The sequence below is a fragment of the Gobius niger genome (assembly GCF_951799975.1).
Source record: "Gobius niger genome assembly, chromosome: 1".
NCBI lineage: Eukaryota > Metazoa > Chordata > Actinopteri > Gobiiformes > Gobiidae > Gobius > Gobius niger.
The window spans coordinates 71431023-71458327 of record NC_136852.1 but is presented as its reverse complement, the minus strand read 5'-3'; the positions used below and the strand labels follow the sequence as shown (position 1 = coordinate 71458327).

Sequence of the window (27305 nt, the reverse complement as noted above, 5' to 3'; positions counted from 1 at the left end):
TGTTTACTTGTTCATTTATTGTTGATTTGTTATTGTCTGGCTGGGTACACATTTATTCATCTAAAAATAATAAGATGCATGTCTTAAATATTGTGTCATTGAATGTGAATGGTCTAACTACCCCAAGAAAAAGAGGGAAGGTAATACAAAAATTACGAAAAGAAAAAGTACAATTTGCTTTACTACAAGAGACACATCTGCATGACGAGGAACATGAGAAATTAAAAAAAATGGGATTTAGAAATACATACTACAGTTCATTTAAACAGGGTCGCAAAAGAGGAGTGGCAATTCTGGTATCTAATTCTACAAAGTTTGACTTTGAAAAGGAGATTAAAGAAAAGGAAGGCCGGTATGTTATAGTAAAAGGAAAGTTGGAGGACGAGATGGTCACAATCGTGAATGTATACGCTCCCCCTGTAAGTGACAAGCATTTCTTTAAATCATTGTTTAATACTATCGCAACTGAAGCAGAAGGAACTCTAATTTGTGGAGGGGACTTTAACATAATCTTAAACCACAAACTGGACACAACGAGTGTTAGGAAAAATAAAAATTATTTGACCAGGTTTGTTAAACTGTCGCTGGAAGAATTAGGATTGACAGACATATGGAGGAATCTAAATCCTTTAAAGAAAGATTTCACCCACTATTCTTCCAGTCACAATGTACACTCGAGGATAGATTATTTTTTTGTTAATAAATTCGATAGATATAAAGTCGATGAATGTAAAATTGGTTGTGCAGACGTATCAGATCATAATGCTTTATATTTAAAAATTAACATTTCAAGCAGGAAAAAACAAACTTTGTGGAGATTGAACACGGGTATTTTGAACAACGAGGAAGTAGTACAGGAAATAAAAGAAGAAATCAAACAATATATTGAACAAAACGATAATGGCGAGGTGAACCCAACAGTGGTGTGGGATGCCTTTAAAGCGGTATTTCGAGGGAAGTTGATATCCAAGACGGCTTGGTTGAAAAAAAATAAAATAAAATTGTACGAGGACTGTTGTGAAAAGCTCAAAGTATTGGAGCAGCAATTCCTGAAAAAGAAAACATCAGAAATTCATGAGCAGATTCTAAACATTAGAAGACGCATCAATAACATATTAGAGGAAGAAGTGGAAAAAAAACACATCTATTTTAGACAGAGCTACTATGAGACGGGACCGAGATCCATAAAACTCTTAGCCAAAAGATTAAGAAAGCAAAAAGAACAAAGTTCCATTTATAAAATTAAAGATTCACACACTAATACAGTAACTCATAAGCCAGAAGAAATTGAGAATATTTTTAAAACCTATTATGAAAAACTCTATACACAACCTCCCTCTGCAAGCGAAGAAGAGATGAGAAATTTTCTCCAATCGCTGGATCTCCCTTCAATTGGAATTAGCCAAAACAAAACATTAACAGCCGAGATCTCGCAAGAGGAGATACTTAAAGCTATAAATACATTAAAAAATGGTAAGTCACCAGGAAGCGACGGTTTCCCCGCCGAATGGTACAAAATGTTTAAGAATGATTTAATAACAATTCTATCTAAATCCTTGAACTGGACCCTAAAAGAAAATTCAATGCCATTGTCATGGGCAGAAGCAATAATATCAGTTATTCCCAAACCAGGTAAAAACAGGGAATGCTGCGCAAATTATAGGCCAATTTCAGTATTAAATATTGACTATAAAATATATACATCAATAATTTCCAGAAGAATAAATACCTTTGTATCAGAACTAATTGACGAAGATCAGACGGGGTTTATACGTGGGCGCCAGACACATGACAACATTAGGATAACTTTACATATCACAGAGAGGGCACAGAGAGAGAAAAGGACTACAGTTTTACTCAGTATTGATGCAGAAAAGGCATTCGACTGTGTTAATTGGAACTTTTTGTATCAAATCTTGGGAAAAATGGGGTTTAATGATAAATCAGTTGAAATGGTTAAAACACTATACAGTCAGCCAACTGCCAGAATAAAAATAAATGGAAATCTTACAGACAAAATTAATTTACAAAGATCCACTAGACAGGGATGTGGACTCTCACCTACGCTCTTCTCAATTTTTATCGAACCTCTGGCACAAGCAGTACGACAAAGTCAAGAAATCAAAGGGGTTATAGTAAATGGAGTAGAGCACAAAATTGGGCTTTTTGCCGATGATGTGATAGCATTCCTAGAAGAACCAAACATATCATTACCCAAATTGATGAATCTCTTGGAATTTTTTGGATATTTATCCGGATATAAAATGAACATTTCTAAAACTCAAATTCTGAGATTTAATTATATACCTTCTCAAAAGATAAAAAAATCCTACAAATTTAATTGGAAAACAGAATCAATCAAATATCTTGGAGTAGAAATAACACAGGACTTTCTCGACATCAACAATAAAAATTACAAGCAAGTTCAAGATAATATACAAAAGGATATAGAGAGATGGGCGACGTTACCCTTAGACTTTAGTTCCAGGATTGGAATAGTAAAAATGAACATTTTACCCAGATATTTATATTTATTCCAAGCACTCCCAGTAGAGGTCACTCAAATGCAATTTACAACTTGGGATAGAATAATATCCAGATTTATTTGGGACAGTAAGAGGCCACGGGTAAAGTATGGAACTCTTCAACTACCCAAAGAAGAAGGAGGGATGGCATTACCAAAGTTAAGAGATTATTATTATGCGGCTCAATTGAAATATGTATATTGTTGGTGTAATCCAAATTATGAAGGTAAATGGAAAGCTATTGAAACAGGGACAATGAAACAGCCAATCCAAAACTTACTAGGAGATAAAGATGCATATGAACAAAATAAAAGCTGTCTAGATGTAATAACTAAACATACATTTAGTGTCTGGTATAGAATACTTAAAAGGTATAGACTTCAAAAACATGCAGCAAAATTAAAATGGATAGCATATGATAATAAATTTATGCCGGCTAAAATAGACCACAGTTTTAAATACTGGATAACTAAGGGAGTCACAGCTTGGTGTGTTTTGGAGAACAATGGGAGGTTGGAGAGCTTCCAAAATTTGACACTGAAATATCTATTTGGCAAACAAGATTTTTTTCGTTATCTTCAAATGAGAGACTATTATAAGAGAGAGATACAAGTGGATCCCTCCATAGAAGAGAGCGGTGTCGTTCAAATAATGGCAAAAGCTTACAAAGACAGCAGTATTAGGATAATCTCTGCATTATATAAAGCCTTATTAAAAAACGATAAACACACAACTCAAAAAGTGAAATTAAATTGGGAAAAAGAATTTAACATAGAAATTGATGATACGGATTGGCTAGACATGTGGAAATTGCATCATACGACGACCGGCTCCCGGACATGGAGGGAGTTTGCCTGGAAAAATCTTATAAGATTTTTTATTACACCCAAATTAAAAAGTAAACAATTACAGAGGCAACAGTTATGTTGGAGAGAATGTGGGGAGACAGATGTGGACCATTCACACATTTTTTGGAAATGTCAGAAACTCTCGGAGTTTTGGAAAAATACTTGTAATGTCATTAGTCAAGTCTTAGGGTATACCATTCCTTTGAAACCTGAAGTGTTATATTTATGTAAATTTGGTGATGGAGCTATTCATAAATGTGATGAATATTTAGTAAAAATAATGTTGATAGCAGCAAAAAAATCCATCACAAGGAAATGGGGGAGCGCTACGGTGCCATCAAAGGAGCAATGGATTACCACAATAGAGGACATATTCCTAATGGAAAAAATAACATACAGACTGAGACTACAAGAACCACAATGGGGGAAAAAATGGGAAAAATGGACACTGTACAAGCAAAGTAATTAATGATGTAAAACCCAGTCATGTTAATGTTTTTGTTCATTTTAAAAAAGTTCAATAAAATATAAGTAAAAAAATAAAAAAAAAAAAAAAAATTGACCAAAAAATTACAAAAAAGTGACAAAAATGTGATAAAAATGTGACGAAAAAATGACAGAAATGTGACAAAAAATGACAAAAATGTGATAAAAATTTGACAAAAAATGACAAAAAAGTGACAAAAATGAGTTGAATACCCAACAAAAAAATGATGGAAAAAAAATCTGATGACCTGAGGAAAAAGATCCTCTCGGTTCAGGCGGGAGTTAAGAGGTTATGGTTAAGATTCGAGTTAGTTTCGATTAGTTTGAAGCAGTACTAAGTAACTCTTGCCCCTAGAGGCCATAAGCGCAACTGCAGGTGTCGTAGCAAGTTGCGTTTTTTTACTCATTAATTGCCCATGAGAGAAAATACTACGCTGACAGAAAACACAAAGGGACAGAGGGATATTGTACATCCAATTACACAATGGAGATCATTTTTTTCACTCAAACTTAGCTGTAAATACTGTTTAAGTGGCACTAGCCAGCAGTTAGCTTTGCCCGTTAGCCTGTTAGCTTCTTCTTCGTGATTCTATTAGTGTGTATTGGGCTCCGCGTCGGTGCAGGCTAAGCTGCAAGTGTGGTTTTCTGTTCAGAGACACCAGGGGGAGATGAAAAATTCCCCCGATCATCCCATTAACACTTGTATTACCCCCACAGGGACTACGGAAAGGATGTATTAAGGTAAACAAGTTACTTACGGTAGTACTGCTTTAAGGACAGTTGCAGCAGACACCAAACAACAGCAGACAAACAGCAAAGATCCATGATATTGTCCAGAGACCTTTTCATGTTTCTACCCAGTGTGGATGGTATATTTTTGCAACCCTGATTCGAATGATGTGATGTCTGTGTGCAGTCAGAAGAGCTCTCCTCTCAGAAGTACCGAGGCATCCATTTTGGGAACCGGACGGGGCGGAGGAGTGAGCCTGTGGTGGACGAAATGCCCGGCCCGGGGCAGTATTACCCTGAAGTGTGAGTATATCCTCACCATTGGAGCTTTGTTTAAGAATGGACATATTTTAACACGTTTTAAGATATGAATAATGCCTATGTAAAGGAGTGAGAGACTGGGCTGGTCAAGATTTCAAATTGCCCTGGAAATATAAAGATAACTCTTTATGATATCCCAATCTTACATAGAATGTTTTTGGCTAACTTCCTGTTTGCCAGTATATGGTAAAGACTACTTCCTGACCAAAACAGTGCCTTTAAGTGTTGTAAACAGAAATCAAAGCGCCATTTCTTATCCTGACAAGGTTAGAGTTATTGTGGCTCAGAGTGGGCGTGGCTGGAGCGTTAACGCTAACATTAGCATCGAGGACGTCTCTGTGTTTGAGGCTAACGCTAACATTAGCATCAAGGATACGGCTGTATCCGAATGTCTACACTATTCCCTATATAGTGACTATATAGTGCTCACTTTCATGTTGTAGGGGTGTCCGAATGTCCAGAGAGAAAAAAGTAGTGCACTTGAAATTTCACACAATGCATCTCGAAAAGTAGTGAGCATCGATGGTCACTAAACGGGTCAATATAGACCACAATGCATTGCGAGAGTCGGAGAAGAGCCTGACAGCGACAGGTCTTTGAACTAAACAACACGACTGAAGTAAATCAGCTGTTTCAGTCGTGTGTTTGTGTTTGTCATGAATAAACAACCTAAATATAAACGGTTACGGTGAAAAGATGCTAACGTTAGCTGCTAACCTTTAGCTTGAGCTTTAAATGACCGACAGCTTCCTCTCGAATAATCCAAGCCATTCATGTAAAATCCATGTGAAGTAAAATCGTATCTGTCTCGTATTAATCCATAAATATTCCACTGTCTCATGAGTCTGGTCTTTATCGCAGAGATACTTCATTCCCGGAGTTTCGCGAACTTTTAGCAGATGTAGTCACTCAATCTGCTGGCGCTTCGGACACCGGGCTCTGACCGACTTTCGGCACGTCTTTTGAGCTCACGCTGGGGTGATTTTTTTTTCTTTTCCTTTTTTGGTGATGATAGTAACGCCTGTAAAAGTGCCAAAACAGTCGTTCTGTTTCATAAAATAAACGTTTGTAACAATAAATAAATTCAGATAAAAAAAAAAAAAAAACATATCTGCAGCCGCAGCGCGCGTGACGTCACGCAACGCGGAGAAAGTCGTGGCTTCTGTCCGAATCGCCAACAGAATCAGTGACCATATAGTCGACTGTATTGTGCGGGCCTATGTAGTGAATGAGGGGTTAGGGACTAGTGTGGACATTCGGATACAGCCTCTGTGTTTGAGGCTAGTGCTAACATTAGCCTCGAGGACGTCTCTGTGTTTGAGGCTAACGCTAACATTAGCATCAAGGACGTCAAGCCAAGTGTGTTTCATAAAAATGAGTTCAGGTGCCGCTGTTTTAACATTTGTTAGCGTCAAATTACCGTTAGCCTTTAGCTTCAGGGCTAAAACACTTGAAGTTTTGAACACAGAAGTCTCCTCCAGTGAAGTATTTATACCCTGAGTAAAGTGTTTAACATGTTGTAAGTAATTATTGAACAGCTGCTTGCTTTGTGCCACGTCCTGTTTAAATATTCATCTCGACATTAATGGTAAATGGTAAATGGTCTCAACTTATATAGCGCTTTTCCACCTACATTAGGCACTCAAAGCGCTTTACAGCAAGGATCCACTCACCCATTCATTCTCTCATTCATACACCAATGTACGCAGACACTGGGGGCAATGTGGGTGAAGTGTCTTGCCCAAGGACACAACGACAATGTGCACTTTCAGGAGGTGGGATTCGAACCCCCGACCTTCCGATCATGAGACGACCCTCTCTACCATCTGTGCCACTGTCGCCCCTTTACAAGGCCAACTCTCCATAGGACAAATCTATGACAGAAAACAGTCGTTAGCAGCATGTTGCCATGGCCCGTTCTGTGTACTGAGCCTTTTGGGGCTGTGCAGTTAATTGGATGGTTTACAATTCGGATTATTACACCTAATCATTACCAAAATGATTTAACTGAGAAAATTAATTACACAAACTTCGAAGTCAATTGCATTTGAGTTCAGTCTGTCGTTTTCCCACTATAATTTCCCTCTCTTCTCTCTGCATCGTCCCTCCCCGAGTCGCGGCGCTCTCTGTGCATGTTTGTATTATTTTTCTTCCCTGTGGCATGAAACCTGTTGTCCTCGCGCTGTGTGCAGAGCTATAGAGGCCCAGTACGAGAACGTGAACCTGAAGAAGGAGCAGAGAGGCCGCGCCGAGCTCATGATCCCCAGATACCACGAGCTGCTGCCCTTACAGGAGCACAAGAAGGTGGGTCGTCTACTCCTGCACTAATAAATCATTTCTAGCGAATCTAAACTACATTAGAAAACTCACAACTTACCCACTGCTTTTTGGTTACAACTTCTGCTGGTGTTTGTTTACCCTTTTTTTTCCCATGTGGCAAAGAACAGGCACTTTACATGCGAACATATCCACATGCTCACGTTTCATTGCCCTAAATGAGTTCTTGTGCCGATGGCGTTCTCTCCTCTCTGCCTCGGGCTCTGTATTAGCTGGGAATTCAGAGCGGAAATAAGCACATGCATCTAATATTCCTCTTCGTAATATTCCACTCCACACTGGTTTAATATCCTGTTACCTATTTATTCTATTAAACCACATTAAAGGCCACGTTTTGTCAAATTTGTGCTGTTTTTTTTTCTTGGTGAAGTTCCATAAGTTTCAATTATGGAACAAATGCCATATTTTCGATATTTTGCCGGCCGTAGCTATACAACTAAACACCACAAAGCATCCTTTTGCATTGGTATTTAATGTTTTATGATGTAGAATAAGTATTTCAGCACCAGTTTCGGAGCATACGCTACATCTGAACACCTGGTGTGCTGGCGAAAGGTGAAAGAGTCACCTTGATCAAGTATAACAATATCAAAAGTCAGTGGTCATTTAGTATTTAGTAAGTTTACACCTGATGTTAGCAAATACCAATCCCAACTGAAATGACCAGTCTCCATCTTGTTATTATTATTTCTTTCAATTATTACACAGATAAGTACCAGTGAAAAACATTTCTCGTTACATTGCAGTGTTTTACATCATGTTGGCCAAAGGTTCTATTTAAATCTAACCCCTTTGTATTACATTTCTTTTCTTCACTGCCTTCTATGGAGTGACATGACGTTCCTCAGTCTGACCTACAGAGGGCAGTGTAACCTAAGCCGTGTGCCTGATCCAGTGCAGGTGAATGTTACTGTAACCCATCTGTCAACTCGGGACTCGTGTTTATGCACCGTTTGGATGAGTTAGGACTGCGGGGGAAAGAAATAACGTATCCTAAAGCAACTCAGCTTTTCTTTAATGATTTCATTTAAATAAACAGCCCGATAATTAGCCTAATGTACGATGATGAATAATGCAAATTGGCAGTTGGAAATGTTCACGCTTTTTTTTAAATTTTTTATATATGTTTGCCGAGTTTCTTTCACTACAGTAATCAAAGCTAATCAGCGAGAATGAGAGAAAGTGTTTGGGGAGAGTGAGGGCAATTATACGAAGTGGTCAAGTATATTTACTCTGTGATTAACTGTGGCCAGGGCGGACTCTGACCACAGTGCCCCCCCCCCCCCCCCATCCATCAGCAAACATCCTGGTTTTGTTTCAGTCTGTGAATATACTGTACTTACACGCTCTAATATTTAGTTGTAGCGTCTTTAGCTTTGACTGCAACACTAATAAGCTCCTGCACTGTCAAAAGAGCCAGCGTTGCATTCATTTTTCACCGATATCTTGTTTTGATGGTGGGAGATTGTGACCACAGCGCAAAGCCTCCTCCGGCACATCCCAAACATCATCAATGGGGTTAAAGGAACAGGCCACTGTTTTTACACACTGAGATATGTTCTTGCCTGAGCTTAGACGAGGTGATGCGTAACTGTCTAGTCTTTGTGAGTGCGCTCAGTCACGCAAATGGTGTTAGCGTTCAGCCTCTCCTAGTGTAGGTATAGCCACAAACTGGGGTGAAGTTAGACCAGGGCTGGGCAATTCATTTTCATTCATTTCACTCCACACTCCGTGGTAGTAAGCTATTATAGCCACAGACTGTCCATTTCCCACTTGCAAGTCACACAATGTGTTGTTTATATCCTGATTTCTTATTATGTCAGTGCCCTCTGCTGAACACTTGTAGAATTCTTTCCTTTTATTCTTATTTAATCTGCCGCCTACTGGCTGGAGTGAGTATTCTGGTAATAAAATAAAAAAAATCATAACTCCGCACAGGGATGAGCTAGAGACTGACTTTTTTTTTTTTACATACTTTTGAATTCATGCTCTACAAGTTGTGGGCCGGACTGAATCATCTTGCGGGCCAGATGTGGCCCACGGGCCGTATTTTGCCCAGGTCTGAGCGACCAAGCTGTTCCACGGTTTCCCTATTTAAATACAGTTCCGTGAGCCTTTAATCAGCAGTGTTTCCCAACTAGGGGTATGGCAACCCTTTGGGGTACTTAGGCGATTTGCAGAGGACCGTACTTGGAATTACCTCCGATTTGTTTTGTTTTTTTAAAAGGTGATACTGAATAGAATTTCAAAAAGAAAAGTTAGTTTTAAATATGTTTTTCAGTAAAATGTTTGACTTTTAGAGTGTTTTAGCTGTAATCTGAAACTTAACACTAAATACTGAAATATCTATGTTAAGATGCTCACTTTGTTCAAACATTGGCGGGATCCTCGAGTTAGGGGGTACTCGGAGTATAAATGAATGCTCCAAGGGGTACGTGGGACAAAAAATGTTGGGAACCACTGCTTTACACGATCCAGGTCTAGTTACACAAAATTAAACATGTAGATTTTTTAAGCGGATAAAAGGGGAACTATGTTGTAAGGCTTACTAACATAGAAGCACTTCGATGTCGAAGGGCTCTTAAAGGGGCCAGATGCAAGTTGGCCATTTTATGCTCACTACTGCCACCTCAGGTCATGCATGTAACTGCACCTTCTATATTAAGCTCGTGCCTGATGGCGCTTCAGACCCAAAGTAACAACTTTATGAGTGACAGTGCAGGATTTTAGAGGCAGTTGTGGTGAACAGGTCTGAGCTCATTCTACACATTAGGACAAGGCTGGAACATGTAGGGGGAGGAAAATACTAAGTTTTAACATTTTTAAACTCCGTACAGTCCCTTTAAGGCTCACGTAACTGTATTTAAATAGGCAAAACGTGGAACAGCTTGGTAGCTTCTAAAGGCTGAATGCTAACAACATTTGCTTGACTGAGCGCACGCGCAAAGACCAGACAGTTATGCATCAACTCGTCTAAGCTGAGGTAAGAATATATGGAAAAATGGAAAAATGGTGGCCTGTTTCTTAAGATCTGGACTCTGTGGTGGTCAGTCCATCTCATGCTCCCTGAACCACTCTTTCACAGCGTGAGCCCAATGAATCCTGGCATCGTCATCTTGGAATAACCTGGTCATTCAGGACGTTCATCTCATTCTTTGGGCGCATCGTCTTGTTACGCACAGTTACGCCCAAATTCCACGTCTTCTGCCTGTTTGCTCAGCTCCAAACGCCTCCGAACGACATTTTCAGAGCCAGGAGCACATGTTTTAAGTGTGTGGTTTCAGCGTACTTATAATATAGTGGAGTTTGAAAGATATATAACTCAATAAGCATTTGGTCGGTTGTCCAGTGCCAGCCCTCGATACACATTGACCCCAGACGAGTCGCAGCCAGAACGTCAATGAAGTCAGTCATCGAGTTTATGAAGTTATTCTGAAATGTCGAGCAAAGATACAAGGAAAGGAGCAGCTTGTGATAAGCCACATTCACACATGCGCCCCCAGAAGGCTTAAGTCCTGCTAAAGTCATGTTGTGTACCAGGTCGGCTCGCTTCTTTAATAGTACCTGGCTGGTCCAAGATGTTAGAAACAAATGTAAGAGACCAAAAGCCAGGTAAATATGTGCCAAGTCGAGCCGTGCTGGCTGGCGACAGCGGAAACTAAAGGATAAAGAGATTAGTGAATCTCTAGTGGACTGTCTCGGATATAAAACAAACCAAAAAAACTCACCAAGAAACAATGCAGGGGCCAAATCCTTCATCCCTTTGCTGTGAATCCAACTCACTGAAAATAACGTCCAAAAGGAATCAGGCTTCTTCTCTCTTCATCAATCACAGCTGAAACCAAGCGTTTTCACTGTGCCAATTTAAGAACCTCTGTCCTAGAAAACTATCGCTCGAATTCAAAACACCATCACTAACGCCGGGTGATTTTTACCCGAGATCATACACCTGATAAAAAGTACTTCAAAATCTATCAAAACATGACAACACATGAAAGATGAAAAATGAAAGAAAAGCATCATGAGAGGACCAGATAAAAATGATGCAAAATTACTGGAAAATTAGTTGGGATTTGTTGGGAACAAAAAATTCCTAAAAAATAAAATAATGAAGATGTAAACTTGGTTTTTGGTCCAGCCATTCCTGGGATATGTGAGACTTCTCTGGTGAAGCTCAGTGTCCACGGCACAGACAGCCACAGGAGAGAGAAACTAAATATGTCTGATTTTGACTAAAATGACTCCGTGTTACTCACTTACTGTGAGGCCAGAGACACGAACTCTGAGACAGGAGCAAAGATATAAATGTGTCAGCCCTGAATGTCAACCTTGAAAGGGAACAAGAGCCTGATTAAATACACTAACCCTGCCCTACCTTCTATTACTACAGATACAGACGGCATCTTGTCATAGAAGGTGGCGTGGCTTCGCCGAGGGGGAAATAAAATCTTCAGAGAAACAAAATGTTCCACTGTTTGTAGCCATTTTCTGATGGAATATGAACTTATTTATCACACAGAAATAAAGTCAAGTGTAAATCGGGCCCATATGGATATTTTCTCACAGCAGATTGTTCAGTAGAAGTGAAAAAACGTCAGTTGTAGCTAGCGCTAGCTAACGTTAGCATTAGCACGATGCTAACATGAAGCATCAAGTTAGCATTCTCTGTTATTTATGTATTTATGGGCTGTTGAACCACTTTGTTCCTCTCCGTGTATTTTTATCTTTATTTAGTAGAAAACTATATTCATAATTCAGCATTTGTGTTAACCCCTTAACTCCCACCTGAACCGAGCAATTTTTCTCCAGCTTTACCCCAATCTAAAAGCTTCTGGAAAAAAGGTGTGAAAATAGCAACAAAACTGAGACGAAAACGAGGATAAAAATGTGAAAAAAGTGAGAAAAAATGGACAAAAAATGGACAAAAAATGGACAAAAAATTAAAAAAAAAGTGAGAAAAATTTGACCAAAAAATTGAGAAAAAATTGACAAAAAAGTGACAAAAAGTGACAAAAAAATTGACCGAAAAAAAATCGAAAAATTGGACTAAAAAGTGACAAGAAAGTCGCGAAAATTTGACAAAAATGAGACGACTACCCAACAAAAAAAGTGATGGAAAAAAAATCTGATGATGTGAGGAAAAAGATCAATTTAGTTTTGTAGGTCTTAGCTTTCAAATGAGGTGTTACACTGGCCCACAGGATTTGGGTAAAGCTGAACTGGAGAAAATGCTCCCGGTTCAGGCGGGAGTTAAGAGGTTAAAGTCGTTTTTGAATAATTAAAGGAAGTTTAGATTTTTCTCCAAATTGTTTTCCCCCTTAACTGTTTTCAAACATGACCATATAAGGGCGATTCCAGAGATGCCGTCTGTATTTATTGCAACATGTGCCTGTAGGAGAAAGTGTGTTTTGGAGGAAAACACCCAGGCAAAGACAAAGCTGAAGCCCAGAGACCCAGGACACTCAGATAAACTCAGCATTAAAATCACATGTATCAAATGTATTTGCTCGGGTGAAAACCACTCGGCAATAGTGTTCTAGGGTTAACACTCGAACACCAACTGAAAGCTTTCCAAAAATCGAAAAAGATTGTGAACCAATAAGAAAAGTTGTCAGCAGTCCTGTAGTTTTAGAAATGGAATCAGCCCAGACACTGTAGATGCTGCAGTGGAGGACAGAAACCTGCTCGTGTCGGTCAACTCCCAAAAAGTGTTCTCCGCTCTCCATCGGGACCGAAGCCATCAGAGCGGTGAGGGTTCGTGAGTCGCAAAAACAAGTGAGAGCGGTTTTCCTTATTCCGCCGGTCTGATACCATCAAATCTATACCAAGGGTTCCATATGCGCACATTTATTCCTTCACCTCAGAGCGGTTTGCTGTGAGCTGCAGGTTTGGTGGATGTGACACTGGAGTCTCAGGACAGCGGTGTTTTTCTGAGGGGAGGACAGTATAGTGGATTCTCATGAATAAGAATGAGGCAGGACCGGGGGAAGACATGCTGTGCTATGCTGAATATATATACTTTCCACTGGGGTCTAAGCTGCTTACAACAATAGGGTCCGAAACTTAAACCCCTGGAATAAGATAGTCAGGGGAAAGCTTGTTATGGTGCAGGTTTATTTGCCTTTCTGAGTCTGTGTTTGTGGACTGTGGTGATGTCTTGTTCTGGGAAAGTCCATTGCAAATTTATCATCAGTGGTTTACAGTGACAAATATTGACTTTGACTGGTTCATACTGTTATTGTGTCTTTAAGCAAGACACTTGTTTCCCATTGCCTGTATGAATGATATAAGCTACAGCAGTGTTTCCCTAACCTTTATGGCTGGGACCCCAAAAATGTACATGTAAACAACCCCATTGTATAAAGTTAATGTGTCTTACGCTACTTTAGGGAAGAAAAACATTTTAATATCGGATTCATTTGTATTTAACCTCTTAACTCCCACCTGAACAGATCCCATTTTCTCAAGTTCGGCTTTATCCTAATCAAAAAGCTTCTTGGAAAAAAGCACCAAAATAGCCACAAAAAATGAGAAGAAAACAAGGATGTAAATGCAACAAGCGTGACAAAAATTCAACAAAAATGTGACAAAAATTCATCGAAAATGTGACAAAAATGTGACAAAAAATAACAAAAATTCAACAAAAATGTGACAAAAATTCAACAAAAATGTGACAAAAATTGAACAAAAATTCAACAAAAAAGTGACAAAAAAGTGACAAAAACTCAACAAAAATGTGACAAAAACTCAACAAAAATGTCACAAAAACTCAACAAAAATGTCACAAAAATTCATCAAAAATGTGACAAAAAATAACAAAAATTTGACAAAAATGTGACAAAAATTTGACAAAAATGTGACAAAAATTCAACAAAAATTCAACAAAAATTCCACAAAAATTCAACAAAAATTCAACAAAAATGTGACAAAAATTCAACAAAAATGCGACAAAAATTCAACAAAAAATTCAACAAAAATTCAACAAAAAAGTGACAAAAATGTCACAAAAACTCAACAAAAATGTCACAAAAACTCAACAAAAATGTCACAAAAACTCAACAAAAATGTCACAAAAACTCAACAAAAATTCAACAAAAATTCAAAAAAAAAGTGACAAAAACTCAATAAAAATGTGACAAAAATGTGACAAAAACTCAACAAAAATTCAACAAAAACTCAACAAAAATGTCACAAAAATGTGACAAAAGCTCAACAAAAAAATGACAAAAACTCAACAAAAATGTGACAAAAACTCAACCAAAAAATGTCAAAAATTCAACAAAAATGTGACAAAAATGTGACAAAAATTCAACAAAAATTCAACAAAAATGTGACAAAAATTCAACAAAAATGTGACAAAAAAAAAATAAAACCACAAAAAAAGGTGACACAACACAGCAACAACGCGAGGAAAAAGATCAGTTTTGTGCGTCTTAGCTTTCAAATGAGGTGTTACACAGGCCTATATAATAGCCAAAGAGGACAGAATGCTTTTGGTTTAGGCGGGTGGTAAGAGGTTAAATGATTGTGTTTTCCTTCATTTTATTTGCCTTTCACACACACTTTTCTGAACTTACAAACTGTGCCTTACAAATAAACTCGTCTTGCGGAACAAAAACCACCAGACATTTCAAACCATGCTCCTGTACATCTTGTTAGTTTCCATTCTGCTTTTGCACTTTAGTGTCTGTGTGTGTGAAACTGCCCCCAGCCCTGACTGTGACCCCCCTCTCATCTCCGTTGTGATGTGTTGTCAACTGCTGCCTTGTTTCTCTGCTCCAGGGTGTTCCCGGGCCGGGCCAGTACCACATCCGCAGTCAGTTTGAGAAGCCTGTCAGGTCCAGGCGCGGCTCTCCCAGATCCTGCCCCTTCATCTCACAGGCGGAGGTACCAGACTGGCACACACTTTCACCCACCGAGCCCCCCCAAAGTCAAGCTTGTCAAAACTTACACTGCACACTGTTAGGTCAGGTTTCAGTGCAGATACAGGACAGCTTGCCTTGGTGTTGCAACGTCAAAGTTTGCTCAATGTCTGTCTCTATCGCTTTATCCTTCCCAGTAAATTTATAACTAAATTTATAACTATGAGCACAGTTTACGGTGCTATATTCTCTTAACCCCTTAACTCCCACCTGAACCGAGCACATTTTCTCCAGCCCTACCCCAATCCAAAAGCTTCTGGAAAAAAGGTGTGAAAATAGCAACAGAACTGAGACGAAAACAAGGATGAAAATGTGGAAAAAAGTGAGAAAAAATGGACGAAAAAGTGACAAAAAAGTGATTAGAATTTGACTAAAAATGCGAATAATTTGACGAAAAGGTGACAAAAAAGTGACAAAAAAATGGACCAAAAAATAAAAAAAAATGACGAAAAATTGAGAGAAAATTAACGAAAAACTGACAAAAAGTTGACGAAAAACTGACAAAAAAGTGATAAGAATTTGACAAAAAAATGCGAATAATTTGACGAAAAGGTGACAAAAAAGTGACCAAAAAATGGACAAAAAAAATGAAAAATTTGACGAAAAAAGTCACGAAAATTTGACAAAAATGAGATGACTGCCCAACAAAAAAAGTGATGGAAAAAAAATCTGATGATGTGAGGAAAAAGATCAATTTAGTTTTGTAGGTCTTAGCTTTCAAATGAGGTGTTACACTGGCCTACAGGATTTGGGTAAAGCTGAACTGGAGAAAATGCTCTCGGTTCAGGCGGGAGTTAAGAGGTTAAATTGACATATTTGCCAACTGGGGAACTTGGATCAAAACAAGCCTGGCACAGAAATCTGCTGACTTATTCTCAGTGTTATTGACTAGAATATGTCAACGTCATAATTTCTGACCAAAATTGGACAAAAACGAAATCTTTTTTTTTTTTATGAGACTAAAACTGTGACTAAAATGTCCAGATATTTTCGTTGACTAAAATATGACTTAAAGGAATAGGCCACCATTTTTACATACTGAGATATGTCTTACCTTAGCTTTGACGAGTTCTTTAAGACTATATTGTAAGGCGTAATAATACCAGGAGGAATTCCAAATCCGCGCAGTAATATCATCACTTTACTACTCCCGGTATTATTACGCCTTACAATATAGTTCCCCCTTTTATCCGCTTAGAAAATCCACATTGTTTAATTTTGTTTAATTATACTTTGTAGTGTAACACTTCACGTAACCTTCACGTAAATAGGGAAAATGTGGAAGAGCTCGGTAGCTTCTATCTTGACCTGGTTTGGAGCTATAGTGGAGAGAGGGAGAGGCTAAATGCGAACGCCGTCTGTGCTGTGTTTACGTGACTGAGGGCATGCGTGAAGACCAGACAGGTACACATGAACTCGTCTAAGCTAAGGTTAGAACATATCTCTGTCTATAAAAACGGTGGCCTATTCCTTTAATAAAAATGAAAAAAGACTAAAATTGTCCAAACTTCCAATGACAGTTTGAAAAAGCCTCATATTTACATTCTCTGCCAAAGGAACTGGCAGTGTGGAGAACAAACATGAAGCAGAGCACCTCGATTAAATATGATTACAATGAATATTACAATCATAATTATAATATGATTATTTTATTGATCATATTATAGTAATTAACATCACTATAATATGATTATATAATGATATGAATCAGTATATAATCATATAATGATAAATATCATTAATTCATCCATCCATTTTCTTCCACTTGTCCGTTTCCGGGTCGCTCCTCCTGCAGGTGGTGGGTCCACAGAAGGACGGCCTCATGGTTAACCGGGCCTGTTGGTCTCTCGTAAGCTTCTGATCCGCTCTTTGTCTGACCCGTCACCCAGGACCTGTTTGCCCTGGGAGATCCTACCAGGGGCACGAAGCCCCGACCACAGAGTTCCAGGATCATTCGGGCTCAAACCCTCCACCATGTTAAGGTGGCGGCTCCAGGAGGGGATAAATATCATTAATCATAATATGATTGACAAATTTGGTGAAATATCATTAAAGGGACTATGTAGATGCATTTTTATACACACTACTGCCACCTCAGGTCTTACGCGTAACTGCAGGTTTTATATTAAGCTCTTTGAACTGAAGTAACACCTTTCTGAGTGACAGTACAGGATTTTAGAGGCAGTTGTGGTGAACAGGTCTGAGCTCATTCTACACATCAGGACATGGCTGGAACATGTAGGGGGAGGAAAATACTTAGTTTTAACATTTTTAAACTCTGCATAGTCCCTTTAACAAATCATATGTGTCAATCATGCAATCAAATGCAAAATTGACAAAACTCGTCTGAAATTCACTCGCATTAACCTCCTAGCTTCTCAACTGGAGAGCAACAGTGTAATGCCTCATTTGAAAGACCTGCAAAAGTGATCGGAACTTTTATGTTTTTTTTTTTTTTTGCATTCTCTTATGAAGCTTTTAGATTTGGGTAAAGACAAACTGGTCAAATGTGCTTGGTTCAGGTGAGGGTTAAAAGGTTTACATGCAATTTTAGTCGAGTAAAACTAGACTAAAATTGAAGAGAAATTATTCAACTAAATCTCCACTAAAATTAAAACTAAACAAAACTTAAAATACGTTCAGATGTTAATGTCAAAATGAACACGGCTTTTGTTTAACGTGAGCTTCTTAGTTAACCTCTTAACTCCCGCCTGAACCGAGAGCATTTTCTCCAGTTCAGCTTTACCCAAATCCGGTAGGCCAGCCTCATTTGAAAGCTAAGATCTACAAAACTCATCTGAATGGATCTTTTTCCTCTCGTCATTCGATTTTTTTCCCATCATTTTTTGGGGGGCTTTCAACTCATTTTTGTAACTTTTTTGTACATTTTTTGTCAAATTGTTTGTAATTTTTTGTTGCCACTTTTTGGTTATTTTTTCGTCATTTTTTGTACGTTTTTCTTCATTTTTTGTCACTTTCTGTCATTTTTTTGTCCTTGTTTTGTCAGTTGTTTTGTCAATTTTTTGTCACATTTATATCACATTTTTGTCATTTTTTTTTGTTAATTTTTTGTTAATTTTTTGTTAATTTTTGCCACTTTTTCATCATTTTTTTGGTCCATTTTTTGTCCGTTTTTTGTCATTTTTTTGTCCGTTTTGTGCCGAAGTTTTCTCACTTTTTTGTCACATCTTCATCATTGTTTTCGTCTCAGTTCTGTCTTATTTTCTCACCTTTTTTCCAGAAGCTTTTGGATTGGGGTAAAGCCAAACTGGAGAAAATGTGCTCGGTTCAGGAGGGAGTTAAGGGGTTAAAGAACATTACATTCTTGAGTTTAGTGTGAGCCGTCGTCCTCAGAGAAACATCATTGCGAGAGAAGCGCCTGACATTAATGCCTGCAATAAAACCGCAAACTTGCACGATATTTTATAAAACCAACAAACCATAGCTTAGCATTTACGTCGCCAACCCCAAATAACAATTTTTAGCTTCGTTAAACCCTAATCAGTGATAAAGGAGCGTTTTATTTGGTGTAATGAAAACCCCACATGAAGACTCAGGAAAACAAGCTTCCCAGTCCACATGAAGGCAGCAGAAACCACTTGTAAAACGCTTTCTGGACTTAGAGGGTGAGGAGCGATGATGAATCTTCTTCCCTCTGTGTTTTCTTTGATTACTCTCTTTTATTGCTCTATGCTTCATCTTCTCAAGAGGATTTTCTTCTTTAAAGTATTTTTGTCTCGTTCCAAACGTACATTGCGCACCTTCGAGTTGACCTGCTGGAATAAGTGGATTCGGCATCTCACCGAGCGCAAAGCATGCTGGTCCAGGTTAAAGGTTCAGGCCTGCCCAGATCGTATCCCAAACTGTTAACATGGCCGAGTGTGAGACAGATGTTGAATATATTGAGCGTTGAAAATCGATGTTTTAAAAGAATTCTGTAAGAAATTGTTACACTGTGTTACTGGGAAGAGAAAAAGAACTAAATAAAAAACAGTTGTTATGTTAAAGGGATATTTCAGGATTTTTGACATAGGGCCTCATTTCCTAGTTATCCAGAGTGTTGCTGATTTCTGGAGATGTTTTTTTTTGTAATTCATGCAGTTCTTATGTTTGAAGAGTTACGTGGTGCTGTGTCGATAGAATAATTTTAACCATTTTGCATTTAAAATACCATATATTTGAGCAGCATCAGCTTCGTGGTTGTATAAGCTACGCAGCGGCGGAGTGATCTGCTCGAAAATAGTCCCTCAAAATGTGATCATTCATGTGATGCAAGGTCAGTTATATTTCAAACATTACTCTATGGACACAGACATTTATATGGTTAGTCTGGTGTTATAAGTGATTTGCCTCAGGTGCTCTGTGGAGCGGGTCAGACTGTTTTTAATGCAGGCTAGCTGATACCATAGAAATGCACTAGCCTTGCACTAGCCTAGCGCCACGAAACTCTTCAAACATAAGAACTGCATGAATTACAAAAAAAAAATATCTCCAGAAATCTGCAACACTCTGGATAACTCGGAAATGAGGCCCTATGTCAAAAATCCTGAAATATCCTTTTAAGTAAATAGATGTATTGGTTACAAATAGCATTACTAGCTATATGTCAAACTTACTAAAATTATCCATTCGGGTTCTTGATCTTTTCTTTCAGTAGGAAATGTGATGAGCTCGTATGGTGGCTCCATATACAACACTGAGGTTCCTTTATTGCACTCGTGAATATGGAAAACCTCTTCCACAGACTGATTAAGCCCACGTGGACGGTCACACTGCAATGGAGGATCAATGTGAACCTGCAGATCGCCGTAAAACCACTTTGAGCGACGTAATAGTCACTAAATAGCCGGTTGTTCTACTATGATAGTCTGGTTTTAATGAGCTTTGTTGACACTGTGGGTAGTTGTGAACTTTGACCAGAATATTACCACACATGCTACTGACAATACTGATTTGGCTTATTCTCCTACGACTAAAAATCTGACCAGTTGCTAATGACTCCTTGTGTACTTAAGTTTTTGTGGCAAAAATGGTATAGATGGTCCACATTGCCTCGTACAACCAACCTCCTCCTTGCCACTTGTGCCAGATCTGGCTTTTCTCTGATTGGTTTATATGCTCGTTAATCCTGCCCATGAGGAACTCGAAGAAATCACACCCCGTGCAGATTGGCAGAGCAGTTCACCCCTTAACTCCCACCTGAACCGAGCACATTTTCTCCAGTTTGGCTTTACCCCAGTCCAAAAGCTTCTGGAAAAAAGCTGTGAAAATAGCAACAAAACTGAGACGAAAACAATGATGGAAATGTGACAAAAAAGTGAGAAAACATTGACAAAAAAGTGACGAAAAACTGATGAAAAAGTGGCAAAAATGTCACAAGAAATTGACAAAAAAATGACAAAAAAATGACAAAAAAATGACAAAAATGTGACAAAAAATGACAAAAATGTGACTAAAAATGACAAAAAAATTGACAAAAAATTGATAAAAAATGGACGAAAAAATGACAGAAATATGCCAAAAAATGACAAAAATGTGACAAAATGTGACAAAAAATGGAAAAAAAATGGTCAAAAATGTGATAAAAGAATTGATGAAAAAAATGACGAAAAAATGACAAAAATGTGATAAAAATTTGACAAAAAAATGACAAAAATGTGATAAAAGAATTGATGAAAAAATTGACGAAAAAATGACAAAAAATGACAAAAAATTTATAAAAAAATGATGAATAAATGACAAAAATATGACAAAAAAATGACAAAAATGTGACAAAAAAATGACAAAAATTTGACAAAAAATTACAAAAAATTACAAAAAAATTACAAAAAAGTTACAAAAAAGTTACAAAAATGAGTTGAATACCCAACAAAAAAATGCTGGAAAAAAAATCTGATGACGTGAGGAAAAAGATCCTCTCGGTTCAGGCGGGAGTTAAGAGGTTAACAGAGCAGCAAAGGTTTTGAGTATTTGATTCTAGCGCCGATGTCCGACAGCATACTACACATCCAGTAACTTTGCCGCTTGATGCGCCAACAAGGCCAACGTTGCTCTTTGCGGACGTTTATGGAAATGTCCCAATTCAATCCGGGCTCGTCCTAAGGTTTGTGGACAAGCTTGTGACATTTTTTGTTATCGGACAAAACGAACTGTCAAGTAAACAGCTTTTATGTGGCGACGTGACGAGTGTGAACACGCTAAAACCACAATATCCCTCCGCAGCCTCATAGTGTGAAAACAGTGTGTAATCAAATGAAACATATTAGTGGTATTCCTCTTGTTCCAACCAGCAGCAGCTGCCGCGCTTCTACTCAGAAATATCATTCTCATATTGTGTGTGAAGATGATGAGGCCACACACATCAGCGCTGATTCTGCCTCTGGGATGATCACGCTTTAACCAAATGTAAATACTGTAATGGGATCACACTCATGTCCCAGACACAACGGAGGCTTACTGAGAGAATCTGCCTGACTAATCTTCCTAACCCTGCGCTAAGAGGGATCTCATAATACAGATCCATCGCCATCAAATCGAAATTACACATCGAATCATCCCAATTTCCATACCAAAAAGACTGCCATCATTTAGGTCAGACATCGCCCTCTGCAGCTTTCGAGACCGCAGCTGCTCTGGTTGTTTATTATGCACACAAAGCCTCCTGACCCTGTAGTTTACACCTCTACAAGCGAGGTCGGTAGGGCAGCAGGGAATTAGACACTGGGAGAACATGGATACAGACGGCAACTCTGGAATTGCCCATGCACAGTATATGGTATATGGTCATGTTCAAAGCAGCCAGAGGGGGAAAACAAAGGAGAAAAAACATTTATTCTCCCATTTCTCCACAATGACTTTAACCTCATAAACCCCACCTGAACCGAGCACAAATTCTCCAGTTTGGCACAACCCAGATCTAAAAGCTTCTTGAAAAAAGGGTCAAAATAGCGACAAAAATGAGACGAAAAAATGATGAAAAAGAAACACAACAAGAAAGTGACAAAAAAGTATCAACAATGCCACAAAAAATCTGCCAAAGAGTAACAGAAAAGTGACGAAAAAGTGACAAAAATGTGTGACGTACAACGACAATACAAGTCATATCTAAAAAGAAAATGTCTGAATTACAAAAAGATCATTAATATCAGTCACTGAGTCCATGATCTCTCTGTACAAGACCAAAAATTTCCTCAAAAACAAAATAATTTAATATAGGCCTTCAGAACTGAATTAAGGATGTATTTTGTCTACTAAATAAAGATACAGAGGCATGGAGATGAGCAAAGTGGCTCAAGAGCCCACAGATACATAAGAAAACGGACAATGCTAACCAGGAAACTATGTTAGCTTTATGCTACATATGCTAACATTAGCAACGAGTGCCGTTTTTTGCTTCTACTGAACAATACGTTTGTTAAGTGGTGACGTCACAGCTCTACTTCCGGGTTCGCAGATGTGCGAGAAACTACAACAAACCCTTTAATACCACAATCAATATTTGTGAAACTCAACAGAGAGTTACTGAACAGACCTATTTATCAGGCCCATTAGCCAAATATGCTGTACCTACTGCTATAAAAGCAATATTTACCAAAATCGGTACATCCGGGTTTAGCGGAGAAAAATGCTAACGGCGCAGCAGCTACGGTAACCCCGGAAGTAGCAACTTTATTAAAAAATTACTTTTTTAGCAGCATTTTTGGCTAATGAGTCTGAGAAATAAGTAGGTTCAGTCACTCTCTGTTGAGTTTCAGTAATATTGATGGTATCCACATGAACTCGATTTTTGGCTTGACTTTATTGTGTGTGATAAATATATCTACAGTCTGCCAGAAAACGACTAAAAAGAGTGAAACATTGGGATTTGTGCTTTGCCGTCTGTATTCATGCAAACTCACTCAGAAATGGACTAAGACATGTGAAAGCAGATCGCAAATGTAATTACAATCACACAAAAAAATCGCTATTCCGTTTTTTTGCCCTAAACACTGAGGCGTGTTTGAGACGGTGAAGTGGCGCATATCCAGATGGGGTTTTCTGGTTGAAAGGCAGCCCGCTGAGATGAAGGCGATGGGCCTATTAGGAGCCCGCAGGCTGACGGGTGACAGAGGAGAAGAACCTCGACTCCTCAGTGACACTGGGACTCTCTCACAGCTCGGCTCGCGCTGAGTGATGTTTTAATTATCACTCACACACGTATGATGTGAAGGGACTCACACACACAAAGGCTGCAGACCCGAGAGACAAAGGCCGGGAAGCTATAGCTCCAGGCGAACTGGAGCCCCAGTATGGAGGAGTCAGATATGATCAGATTAGAAATACTGTAAGGACATTTTTAACAATTCTCTGTGTGCCGGAGCATGAGGCCACACATGCAAAACATTTCATCCCAGACAATTCAATAAAATACAAGCATTCATTTACCTTCTTCTGCTTTGATCGCACATGTTTAACTATTTGCAGCCCCTGTGTGATTCTGGCTACTTTTCTCCATTAACATCGTTCCAAATTATTATGCAAATTGTATTTTTGTATCAAAAAGGTAAAAAAATAAAATAAAATAATGAAACTCATGGATGGTATCGTGTCTCGGGGATGATTAGTTTTCAGGTTAAGCCCAGTTAAGGGAAAAACTACTGAAAAAGGATGTTCCACATTATTACGCAGATCATCATTTTCAAGCAATATGGGAAAGAAAAAGGGTCTCTCTGCTGATGAAAAGCATGAAATAGTTGAATGCCTCGGTCTAGGTATGAAAACCTTCGATATTTTATGAAAGATTAAGCGTAATCATCGTACTGATAACAGATTTGTGGATGATTCAGACACACTTGAGTTTGTGCAGATAAAGGCACAATATGGACGTTTCTGCCAGACAAACACATCAGATTAAGAGAACAGATGCTACAAAGCAGCAGACAGGTATTTGAAGCTGCTGGTGCCTCTGGAGTCTCCCGAACATCAAGGTGTAGGACCCTCCAGAGGCTGCAGTTGTGCATAATCTTTCTGTCCGGGCCTCCCTTAAACTGTTAGCTTTTGATTTCAGTAAATATGACCTCCTAATGCGACAAATTCAACAAATGACCATTTTCAGTTAATTACAAGCTTTAAAATGTATTGAAACGATGAGTTGCATAATAATTTGGAACAGTGGATTTTGAGGTTTTTACTATATTTATTTTTGCAAAAAATACTGTTTTCACTGGGAGATTTTTTCCACCACATTTAAATGATCCTCTACCAGGTAAAGACTTGAAAATTATGCTGACTCTCATTTGAGTTGACAATTTAGAAAATCTTAGAGAAATGTCATTTGCATAATAATTTGGAACGCAGTGTATACACACACATACAGAACGTACAGTGGTATGAATAAGTATGGGCCCCCCTTTAACTTTTCAACATTTTGCCATACTGTGGACCATAAACATAAATATATTTTATTGAAATTTCATGTGAAAGACACACACTAAGTGACACACAATCGCGAAGTGAAATGAAATTTATACATGATTTAGATTTGTTTAAAGGGGCTGGATGCAAGTTGGCCATTTTATGCTCACTACTGCCACCTCAGGTCATACTTGTAACTGCACCTTCTATATTAAGCTCGTGCATGATGGCACTTCTGACCCGAAGTAGCACCTTTTTGAGTGACAGTGCAGGATTTTAGAGGCAGTTGTGGTGAACAGGTCTGGGTTCATTCTACACATTAGGACATGGCTGGAACATGTAGGAGGAGGAAAATGCTTAATTTTAACATTTTTAAACTCCCTATAGTCCCTTTAGATAAATAAAATCTGGAAAGTGTGATGTGTTAAAGTACAGGGCCCCTTTAACTTTTAGTGCAAGTTTCCTGATGATTTCTGAATGATTACATGTTGACCTAATGACTAAATAGAGTCTACCTGTGTGTTTCTAATGTCAGTTCAAATACAGCTGCTCTGTGATGGTCTCAGAGGTCTGTGAAGAGACTATTGTGGAGCAGAAGCATCATGAAGTCCAAGAACACACCAGACAGGTCCGGGATAAAGTTACTGAGAAGTTTAAAGCTGGGTTATAATCTCTCAATACTCTTACTTTGAGAAGCAAACGGAAAACAGGACTTCTTATGGTTTTCTTTTAAAAATGCCACTCAGCCATAAAGGCCAGATTTGTGCAGTGTACATAGTTGTTCTGTGTCCAGTTTCCCTCACCTGAGCTGTGTCTCTCTGCAGTTCATCCAGGGTCATCAGAGGCTTCTTGGTGACAGCTGTGGTCAGTGCTGTCCTTGTTCTGTCAGTAAGTTTAGGAGGACGGCCGGGTCTTGGTAGGTTTGCAGTGATGCCAGACTCTTTCCATTCCTGGATGGTGGATTTAACTGCACTTTGAGAGATGTTCTATAACCTAACCCAGCTTTATACTTCTCAGTAACTTTATCCCGGACCTGTCTGGTGTGTTTTAGACTTTTTGGAGATTTTGTTGCTGAAATAGGTGTTTTTTTTTACCCATAAAAGGCCCAAATTTTGAATGACAGAAAACTTGTGTTCAGTGGGAGCCTTCCAAACATCTGCACGTCGGGGCGTTATGCAGATGAGCGTGCTTCCTGCCGCACTCCAAAGTCATCATGTCCCGGTAATAACTTTGCCAACATGAAATATTTCTGCCAGGGCTGACAGTCGGGGGCTCGTCTGACGCGCTCCATGCCTGTTCTGACCTCATTTCGTGGCCTCACGCTGGGCTGGCGCCGCAGCCCGGTGATGTCGTCAGCCTCTCCCACCGAGCCACGTCTGCCCGTACGTGCGCTCGCGAGTGTGCATGTGCGCGCGCCCGTGACAACCCTCCCCCTTTGTGTATTTGTAGTTTGATCCAGTATCTGATCGTGACCAAGCTCTGAGACTAACGTGATTGAGAGTCCGAGGATCTAATATTGTCATTTCAGGCCCATTCACCTTATTCATAGGCCTAAAGTTCGATATATTCACATAGTAAAGTATCGTGATGCTGTACTGAGCTATGAGGATATTATTGAAGACCTTATGACAGTTAAGCTCTGTTCAAAAAGTACTTAAAAATATGAACATGAAATACAATGAGACACACTGTATACCGTAAATTCTCTAATACTGGCCTGTATTCCATTAGCGGCCGGGTCCCTATCAGTGGCCGGGTCTCTAACAGAGGCCGGGTCTCTAACAGTGGCCGGGTCTCTAACTGAGGCCGGGTTCGTGGCTGGCGGAGGCAAATTAAAGCGGTCTCTAAAACAGGCCGGGCCTTTTATTAGAAACTATAGCGGTAGAAATATTCCCCATGTTAGGAATTTGTCTCATACTTGTGTAAATGAAAACTCACGTGCAGGAAGTAAACAAACAGGAAGGAGCTGGGAGGGGAGGAGCTAATCCGAGCGTGACTTTGACACAGATTTAGCCACTTTTCAAACCTCCTGTGACTATATTTGGAAACAGGGCAAACAACAAATGTTGTGTGACCCTCCAAGTCACCATCGCCTCTTCAAAGCACGTCCAGCTGCTCCGTGTGCAGGTCAGTCTCACGCCTCAAAATAACTCCTCCCATCAGCGCGAGCGTCTCGTCTTCTCTCGGGTCAGTCTCATGATCGATCAAAAACCCAAACGCTCCGTCTAAACTCGCCTTTTACACAAGATAACAACAAATAATCCGGTCCGCGGTAAAAACGAAACAGAAACCTGCAGTGACATTGATGTCAAAGTTCCGCTAACAGCAACGAAACACTTCCTGTTGTCCCGACAAAATAAAAGGCGTCAATGTTCCAGCCGCTGGGAGAGGGTTTGCAATGTTAATTAATAAATGAACCTAATATTTTAGGTGCAAATGGACACAAATCTCGTTTTTATTCATTTTCTGTCCGTTTTGCTAAAATAGAAGTAAAGGCCTGTCTCTAATTGTGGCCTGGTTCCAATAAAGGCCTGGTCCTAGATGCCCTTGAGTAAATAAAGGCCCCGGCCGATATTAGAGCATTTACGGTATTTTGGGTCAAACGTTTTGGATTTCCTTCCACAAGCTTCTCACAATAGTTGGATGAAGCTTGGTCCATTCCTCCAAACAGAACTGGTGTAACCGAGACACATTTGTAGGCCACCTTGCGTGCCTATGCCTTTTCAGCTCTGCCCATACACACT

At 39.1% G+C, this 27305-nt stretch overlaps 1 protein-coding gene across 1 annotated transcript in view; it reads left to right on the top strand.

Moving 5' to 3' along the window:
* Positions 1-27305, top strand: part of stpg2 (sperm-tail PG-rich repeat containing 2) — a 155077-nt gene that overhangs the window by 15382 nt on the left and 112390 nt on the right. The window contains exons 5-7 of the mRNA XM_079552425.1: positions 4776-4891; positions 7102-7213; positions 15029-15133. Of these exons, the coding sequence (XP_079408551.1) occupies positions 4776-4891; positions 7102-7213; positions 15029-15133 (333 nt within the window). The remainder of the gene's footprint in view (positions 1-4775; positions 4892-7101; positions 7214-15028; positions 15134-27305) is intronic.